Raw genomic sequence first — 9,677 nt, forward strand, 5'->3', positions numbered from 1 at the left:
CCTTTTAATAGGTATTTAATTCATGTTAAACGTTTTTGCTGGAATGTAGAATCGTTTGCATTTCTGAGGTACTGAGTGAATAAATATTTGGGCATTATTTTTTCCACTTGGCAGTTTGCTTGTTTTGATTATGACAGTTTCGTTTCTCTCTCACTGCTGTGTGTGAGGGGGAGGGGCCGTTTTTGGCGCTCTTTGCTACGCATCAAAAATTTCCAGTCAGTTACTCTTGTATTTTCTGCATGATCCGGTTCATCTCTAACAGAACTCAGGGGTCTTCAAACTTCTTTGAAGGGAGGTAGATTCTCTCAGCAGAGCTGTGAGACTTATGTAGTGACTGTGTTTTAAAACGTTGCTCTGTGATTTTTATGTTTAAAATTTAATTAGTGTTACTTTACTAATGGGAACAAACCTTTGCTAACAAGTTGTGTTGTTTTTAAAGAGTGATGCTATAACTGTTTTTCAGTTCATTATTTCAACTGTCATTTAATCGTTTAGTGCTTCTTTGAGGCACAGTACGTTTTTGTTAAATAAGATTGTAACCAAGTTGCATGTTTATTGCTAGTGTGTTAAACATGTCTGATTCAGAGGAAGATACCTGTGTCATTTGTTCCAATGCCAAGGTGGAGCCCAATAGAAATTTATGTACTAACTGTATTGATGCTACTTTAAATAAAAGCCAATCTGTACAAATTGAACAAATTTCACCAAATAGCGAGGGGAGAGTTATGCCGTCTAACTCGCCTCACGTGTCAGTACCTGCGTCTCCCGCCCGGGAGGTGCGTGATATTATGGCGCCTAATACATCTGGGCAGCCATTACAGATAACATTACAAGATATGGCTACTGTTATGACTGAAGTTTTGGCTAAGTTACCAGAACTAAGAGGCAAGCGTGATCACTCTGGGGTGAGAACAGAGTGCGCTGATAATTCTAGGGCCATGTCTGATACTGCGTCACAGCTTGCAGAGCATGAGGACGGAGAGCTTCATTCTGTAGGTGACGGTTCTGATCCAAGCAGATTGGATTCAGATATTTCAAATTTTAAATTTAAATTGGAAAACCTCCGTGTATTACTAGGGGAGGTCTTAGCGGCTCTTAACGATTGTAACACTGTTGCAATACCAGAGAAAATGTGTAGGTTGGATAAATACTTTGCGGTACCGGCGAGTACTGACGTTTTTCCTATACCTAAGAGATTAACTGAAATTGTTACTAAGGAGTGGGATAGACCCGGTGTGCCGTTCTCACCCCCTCCAATATTTAGAAAGATGTTTCCAATAGACGCCACCACACGGGACTTATGGCAAACGGTCCCTAAGGTGGAGGGAGCAGTTTCTACTTTAGCTAAGCGCACCACTATCCCGGTGGAGGATAGCTGTGCTTTTTCAGATCCTATGGATAAAAAATTAGAGGGTTACCTTAAGAAAATGTTTGTTCAACAAGGTTTTATATTGCAACCCCTTGCATGCATCGCGCCGATTACGGCTGCGGCAGCATTTTGGATTGAGTCTCTGGAAGAGAACCTTAGTTCCGCTACGCTGGACGACATTACGGACAGGCTTAGAGTCCTTAAACTAGCTAATTCATTCATTTCGGAGGCCGTAGTACATTTAACCAAACTTACGGCTAAGAATTCAGGATTCGCCATTCAGGCACGTAGGGCGCTGTGGCTAAAATCCTGGTCGGCTGATGTAACTTCTAAGTCCAAATTACTTAATATACCTTTCAAGGGGCAAACTTTATTTGGGCCCGGTTTGAAAGAAATTATCGCTGACATTACAGGAGGTAAGGGCCACGCTCTACCTCAAGACAAAGCCAAAGCTAAGGCTAGACAGTCTAATTTTCGTCCCTTTCGGAATTTCAAAGCAGGTGCAGCATCAACTTCCACTGCACCAAAACAGGAAGGAGCTGTTGCTCGTTACAGACAAGGCTGGAAACCTAACCAGTCCTGGAATAAGGGCAAGCAGGCCAGAAAACCTGCTGCTGCCCCTAAGACAGCATGAACCGAGGGCCCCCGATCCGGAACCGGATCTAGTGGGGGGCAGACTCTCTCTCTTCGCCCAGGCTTGGGCAAGAGATGTCCAGGATCCCTGGGCGCTAGAGATCATATCTCAGGGATACCTTCTAGACTTCAAATTATCTCCCCCAAGAGGGAGATTTCATCTGTCAAGGTTGTCAACAAACCAAATAAAGAAAGACGCGTTTCTACGCTGTGTACAAGATCTATTATTAATGGGAGTGATCCATCCGGTTCCGCGGTCGGAACAAGGACAAGGGTTTTACTCAAACCTGTTTGTGGTTCCCAAAAAAGAGGGAACTTTCAGGCCAATCTTGGATTTAAAGATCCTAAACAAATTCCTAAGAGTTCCATCGTTCAAAATGGAAACTATTCGGACAATCTTACCCATGATCCAAAAGGGTCAGTACATGACCACAGTGGATTTAAAGGATGCTTACCTTCACATACCGATTCACAAAGATCATTACCGGTATCTAAGGTTTGCCTTCTTAGACAGGCATTACAAGTTTGTAGCCCTTCCATTCGGATTGGCTACGGCTCCAAGAATCTTCACAAAGGTTCTGGGTGCTCTTCTAGCGGTTCTGAGACCGCGAGGAATTTCGGTAGCTCCGTACCTAGACGACATTCTGATACAAGCTTCAAGCTTTCAAACTGCCAAGTCTCATACAGAGTTAGTTCTGGCATTTCTAAGGTCGCATGGATGGAAAGTGAACGAAAAGAAGAGTTCTCTCTTGCCTCTCACAAGAGTTCCATTCTTGGGGACTCTTATAGATTCTGTAGAAATGAAGATTTATCTGACAGAAGACAGATTAACAAAGCTTCTAAATACATGCCGTGTCCTTCATTCCATTCAACTCCCGTCAGTAGCTCAATGCATGGAGGTGATCGGCTTAATGGTAGCAGCAATGGACATAGTACCCTTTGCACGCCTACATCTCAGACCGCTGCAATTGTGCATGCTGAGTCAGTGGAATGGGGATTACTCAGATTTGTCCCCCACTCTGAATCTGGATCAAGAGACCAGAAACTCTCTTCTATGGTGGCTTTCTCGGCCACATCTGTCCAGGGGGATGCCGTTCAGCAGGCCGGACTGGACAATTGTAACAACAGACGCCAGCCTTCTAGGTTGGGGCGCTGTCTGGAATTCTCTGAAGGCTCAGGGACAATGGAGTCAGGAGGAAAGTCTCCTGCCAATAAACATTCTGGAATTGAGAGCAGTTCTCAATGCCCTTCTAGCTTGGCCCCAGTTAAAGACTCGGGGGTTCATCAGGTTTCAGTCGGACAACATCACGACTGTAGCTTACATCAACCATCAGGGAGGGACAAGAAGCTCCCTAGCAATGATGGAAGTATCAAAGATAATTCGCTGGGCAGAGTCTCACTCTTGCCACCTGTCAGCAATCCACATCCCGGGAGTGGAGAACTGGGAGGCGGATTTCTTGAGTCGCCAGACTCTTCATCCGGGGGAGTGGGAACTTCATCCGGAGGTCTTTGCCCAAATACTTCGACGTTGGGGCAAACCAGAGATAGATCTCATGGCGTCTCGCCAGAACGCCAAACTTCCTCGCTACGGATCCAGATCCAGGGATCCGGGAGCGGTTCTGATAGATGCTTTGACAGCACCTTGGAACTTCAGGATGGCTTATGTGTTTCCACCCTTCCCGCTGCTTCCTCGATTGATTGCCAAAATCAAACAGGAGAGAGCATCAGTGATTCTAATAGCGCCTGCATGGCCGCGCAGGACTTGGTATGCAGATCTAGTGGACATGTCATCCTGTCCGCCTTGGTCTCTACCTCTAAGACAGGACCTTCTGATTCAGGGTCCATTCAAACATCAAAGTCTAACTTCTCTGAAGCTGACTGCTTGGAAATTGAACGCTTGATTTTATCAAAACGTGGTTTTTCTGAGTCGGTTATTGATACCCTGATACAGGCTAGGAAGCCTGTTACCAGAAAGATTTACCATAAAATATGGCGTAAATACCTATACTGGTGTGAATCCAAAGATTACTCCTGGAGTAAGGTTAGGATTCCTAGGATATTGTCTTTTCTACAAGAAGGTTTAGAAAAGGGTTTATCGGCTAGCTCATTAAAGGGACAGATCTCAGCTCTGTCCATCTTGTTACACAGGCGTCTGTCAGAAAATTCAGACATCCAGGCCTTTTGTCAGGCTTTAGCTAGGATCAAGCCTGTGTTTAAAACTGTTGCTCCGCCATGGAGTTTAAACTTAGTTCTTAACGTTTTACAGGGTGTTCCGTTTGAACCCCTTCATTCCATTGATATAAAATTGTTATCTTGGAAAGTTCTATTTTTAATGGCTATTTCCTCGGCTCGAAGAGTCTCTGAGTTATCAGCCCTACATTGTGATTCTCCTTATCTGATCTTTCACTCAGACAAGGTAGTTCTGCGTACTAAACCTGGGTTCTTACCTAAGGTTGTCTCTAACAGGAACATCAATCAAGAGATTGTTGTTCCATCCTTGTGTCCAAATCCTTCTTCAAAGAAGGAACGTCTTCTACACAATCTGGATGTAGTTCGTGCCCTCAAGTTCTACTTGCAGGCAACTAAAGATTTTCGCCAAACTTCTTCCCTGTTTGTCGTTTATTCTGGACAGAGGAGAGGTCAAAAAGCTTCTGCTACCTCTCTCTCTTTTTGGCTTCGTAGCATAATACGTTTAGCCTATGAGACTGCTGGACAGCAGCCTCCTGAAAGAATTACAGCTCATTCCACTAGAGCTGTGGCTTCCACTTGGGCCTTTAAGAATGAGGCCTCTGTTGAACAGATTTGCAAGGCTGCAACTTGGTCTTCGCTTCATACTTTTTCCAAATTTTACAAATTTGACACTTTTGCTTCTTCGGAGGCTATTTTTGGGAGAAAGGTTCTTCAGGCAGTGGTTCCTTCTGTATAATGAGCCTGCCTATCCCTCCCGTCATCCGTGTACTTTTGCTTTGGTATTGGTATCCCAGAAGTAATGATGACCCGTGGACTGATCACACATAACAGAAGAAAACATAATTTATGCTTACCTGATAAATTCCTTTCTTCTGTTGTGTGATCAGTCCACGGCCCGCCCTGTTTTGTAAGGCAGGTACATATTTTTTAAATTATAATTCAGTCACCACTACACCCTTGGCTTCTCCTTTCTCGTTGGTCTTTGGTCGAATGACTGGAGGTGACGTAGAGGGGAGGAGCTATATAGCAACTCTGCTGGGTGAATCCTCTTGCACTTCCTGTAGGGGAGCAGATAATATCCCAGAAGTAATGATGACCCGTGGACTGATCACACAACAGAAGAAAGGAATTTATCAGGTAAGCATAAATTATGTTTTTATGCATCTGGAATACTACCTGTTGAGAAGATACATATTACTCTCATTATACAGTCTTTTCTCATGGTACACTGTCTACTTTAAAACATATTAAAGGAAAATTAAGACAAGGCAAAGGTGGTTACAATTATGCCTTATTAACCAATATATCCCTTCTTCTAACTCTTCCTGTTAATAAATAAGTCCCCACTTCTGCATACAGACCTAATGATTTGGGTCTGCTTTTTTATATGGATGTATAAGCCTTTCATCTTATGACTTAGAGACATAGCAGTGCCTTTTGAAGATGTTTGGACTTTCTAATCTAGATGATATTCTATTGTAAGCTTGCAAATAGTCTACATCTTCAGACTCCTGTCATGTTTGGGACAAAGCAAAGATGGTGACAGTTCTTTCCTATTGGCCAGTATATTCCTGGTTCCCTCTTCTGTCTTGCTGTTGAGAAGGCCCTGGACTGCTCCTCTACACCCAGATATAATTGATTCTGCTCTTTTATCCTTCTATATAAGCACTACATCTAATGGCGTGGAGTCATAGTGGCACAATTTAAAGTAGTTCCAAAGGATAAGCTTGCAAATTGTCAACATCGTCAGACTATTGTGTTTGGAATTATTTTTTTCAGTGTCTATGCAGTCACGAGAGGTTTCTTCTGATTTTATTTATACATGTCATATCCTCAAATGTTTCATAAAAGGTCTCTGCTTTAGTGCTCTAAATATCAGAACAAGACGACACAAGTAGTTAAATATAAAACGGACCATAATATAAATTTCATACTAAAATAGTAATGATGGATACCTTGAAAATATTCATAGCTATATTCTGAGGCAGATCAATAAAAGTTCTATAGAAAGTTATGCTAAAAGGATAGTTCAACATATTCATACCCTCCAGCCTTTGCAAAGATCAGTCTATTTGTCTCCCATTAACAGTCCGCCAGCTCTGTCCATGTCAGATGTATCCAGCATATGTTCAAGGATGCTCTTGTCCTGCTGCAATGATGATACCATGGATTAAGTGCCCACTCCAGCAAAGACCTCTGACTCCCCACAATAGATGATCTCTTCTCTCATATGCCTTCCAGATGGAACATTGGTACCCCGATTGCACTTGTGGCCGGTACCCCACCACTCCAACTCCTGAGTCCAAAATAGACCCTGGGAAATCTGCCTCATTGCCGGGAGCTGGGAATGTTATTAAAATAGCCTCTGATCTCCTCTCATAGGAGCAGGACAACTTGGAAGTACATAACACAATGCCCCCCTCGATCCCCAGCTGGGAGCACAATTAGGTTAGGTTGAGATTCCAGTAAGGAAGATAATTTGGAAACCCTCTGAACTAGGAGTGGATCAGGTCTGGTTAATGTCTCCACCTCCATTTTTTTAAGCATGATGATTTTGTAGTGATTCATCCAGCGGCACACAACTCCTTTTTGTTCATATAAAATATGTAGTTATACAGACTCATGCTGTTTTCTTAATCCCACTTAAAAAGGAGGGTATTGCAGGCCTAACCACTTGTGCTGCCGTAGGCCCCTACAGTCCAGATAGGCTATAGAGACCCCACGAGTAATATTGATCAGTTCCTGAAAGATTTGTGCGTGAGTGATTCTTACAAGTATCAATGCTAAATTCCTCCATGGTTAGCGGATTTGTAGCTTCTCTTGCTCTGCTTATAATATTGCAGTTATGTCAACAGTAAGATTTATTTTGTATGCTCAATTATATAGACAGTCCTTGACCAAAAGATTCTTTATTATAAATCCATCATATATGGTGTCAATGTTTTGGCTTCTAAACAAGCATTTGTGAAGACTTTCAAAGAATAAACAAAGTTCTTTAGCATGCATGGCTGCCATTTATATACTGTCAAAAAGGATCATTTAGAAGCCGAAACGTTGACAATGTGTATGATGGATTTATAATAGAGAATCTTTTGGTTAAGGCCTGTATTTTTTTATACGTACTTCTGGGGAAGCATTGGGGAAATCAATCAGTTAGTGCATAAAATAAAATAAATTAAAATAAATATATATATATATATATATATATATATATATATATATATATATATATATATATATATATATATATATATATATATATATATGCACATACAACACATCCATATGGACGGCTTCTAGGTTTCAAATACAGCTTCCTCTTTTTTTTTCTTTTTTTTTTCTTTTGTTTCATTATTCTAATTATATCATTTTGTTTGTCAGTATTTTACAATTTGAGAACTTGATTTTGTTATGAAAGATGGCATTAATAGCCGTCATCCCATTTCATAAATATTGTTAGCAATATATATAATATTTTTGTGCAAAACTATATATATTTGTGTTGTGCAAAACTAAAATAAACAAAGCTTAAGGTCTGTTTTAAGCCAATTTTTAAGAATTTAAACCAGATTTAGGTACTTTAAAAGTTTGATATCCTTTTGTGTATATCTTTTAATATGTATATTCTTTCTTTTTTAGATTCTTTCTTCCATTGAACTTTTACAACACTCTTTACCCAAAATCAACCGAAGTGCTTCAGAGCCATCCTTACACCGTGCCGCCCACACAGAAGACATTAATTCTTGTACTTTAACATCAACGAGATTGCCAGTTTTCTGAAGACTTTTAAGCTAAACTGTGCTTTTTTTAAGTTCACTTAAAGAAGAAAAACTGAAATAAGCTGGAAATGCTTTATCTATGAATAGGACTAAATTAAAAAAATCCATTAAAAATCTATATTACTCTAAAGAAAATGCTGCTATTATTGCATTACTGAGGCCACAGTGAAGTTGTACATTTTTCCTACCTTTTTGTGACTTGGGTTGTAAAAGCCTTCAAGCAAGAATGAACTCCTTTCATCCTATTTGGAATCCAGCTTGCTGTAGTTCACCGGTCTTCCTGCAGTGACTCTTTACTATAAACAGACAGACTTGTTTTATTGTGTATTTTTAATGTATAAAATAGCGTTGATGGAGCTAAACATTGATTTCCACCATCAGGAGATATACAGTGGGTACATGCAAACTTATGCAAAATACATACATTCAACGGATAAGAGGATAATTCCTATATGGACTGTTTTGAGTAGTTACACAATTTTGAACGTCAAAGAAGTATATGTCAGGGCAGTAATTCCTGTGAATGGACTATTTTATTTTTATTTTATTTCCTGAGACACACGTCACAAATTGATAATCAAACCAGAATCTAAGCATTGGTACTTTTTTCTTTAAGCTAGTAAATTATCATATTAAGTGACCATGCTCTGAACTGTGTGTCTGACATGGTAGCAGAGGGTTCTGGTCATTTTGGACTAGTGTGCATGTATATCCTGCACACACCTATTGCAATATTATGAAATATGCACTAAATGGGGAATTTTAGTATATACATTTTTATCTGATTTTGGTTTTAATTTGTTTGTTCTTTTATTGCTTTTAAGCACACACATTTATTGTAAACCGCAACTCCCCAAATAACTATTTTAATAAATTAACGGTTATACATTTGGGCAATTGATAAGTATGTGTTTACTATAAAATTCTGTTCACAATTTTTTGTTCAGATTTGGTTGGTTTGTATTTCGCATTTATTTAGCAAACAGTTGTATTTCAACCCTTTCACTGCTGAATCCATTTTTAGTATTTTACACTCATTGCTTCTAAAGTGTTTACACAAATCTTTATTTTTTTTTCTACTCTAGTTTGAAGACATAAAGGTTTGTAAAAAAAAAAAAAAAAAAACTAATCACACAAATTGCATTGAATCCACTAACCTATTGTCTATAGTGAACAGTAGACAAAAATATAGAATTTATTTAGTAAAATGATGGTCCATAGTGCTCCATAACATGTGGGATATATTTCCCACCACTAGAAGGCGGTCAAGACCCCATCCAAGCTTAAAATCCCTTATCTCTATTCTGTTCAGTTCTGTTCTTGGCCTCACAGAAGATGGTTGAGAATAGAGGTGGGAAAGCTACTTGCTTATGGGTTAAAGGGACAGTCAACACTTGAGATAATCTCTTCATTACCCAGTTTTGCATAACCAACACTGTTATAGAAATACACTTTTCTCTTAAGTGTATCCAGTCCACGGATCATCCATTACTTGTGGGATATTCTCCTTCCCAACAGGAAGTTGAAAGAGGATCACCCACAGCAGAGCTTGCTATATAGCTCCTCCCCTCACTGCCATACCCAGTCATTCTCTTGCAACTCTCAACTAAGATGGAGGTCGTAAGAGGACTGTGGTGTTTTATACTTAGTTTATTTCTTCAATCAAAAGTTTATTTTTAAATGGTACCGGAGTGTACTGTTTATCT

General features: G+C 40.0%; 1 protein-coding gene across 5 annotated transcripts in view; it reads left to right on the plus strand.

Annotated features, from left to right (window-relative positions):
• LOC128666479 (RAF proto-oncogene serine/threonine-protein kinase) overlaps positions 1-8,875 on the plus strand; it is a 530,187-nt gene extending 521,312 nt beyond the window's left edge. For all 5 annotated transcript variants that reach the window (XM_053721101.1, XM_053721099.1, XM_053721102.1 and 2 more), the window contains one exon: positions 7,832-8,875. In XM_053721101.1, coding sequence (XP_053577076.1) covers positions 7,832-7,972 — 141 coding nt within the window. In that variant the 3' untranslated portion in view covers positions 7,973-8,875. The remainder of the gene's footprint in view (positions 1-7,831) is intronic.
• Positions 8,876-9,677: the final 802 nt, after the last annotated feature.

The sequence above is a fragment of the Bombina bombina genome, chromosome 7 (genome assembly GCF_027579735.1).
Source record: "Bombina bombina isolate aBomBom1 chromosome 7, aBomBom1.pri, whole genome shotgun sequence".
In the NCBI taxonomy this organism is placed as follows: domain Eukaryota; kingdom Metazoa; phylum Chordata; class Amphibia; order Anura; family Bombinatoridae; genus Bombina; species Bombina bombina.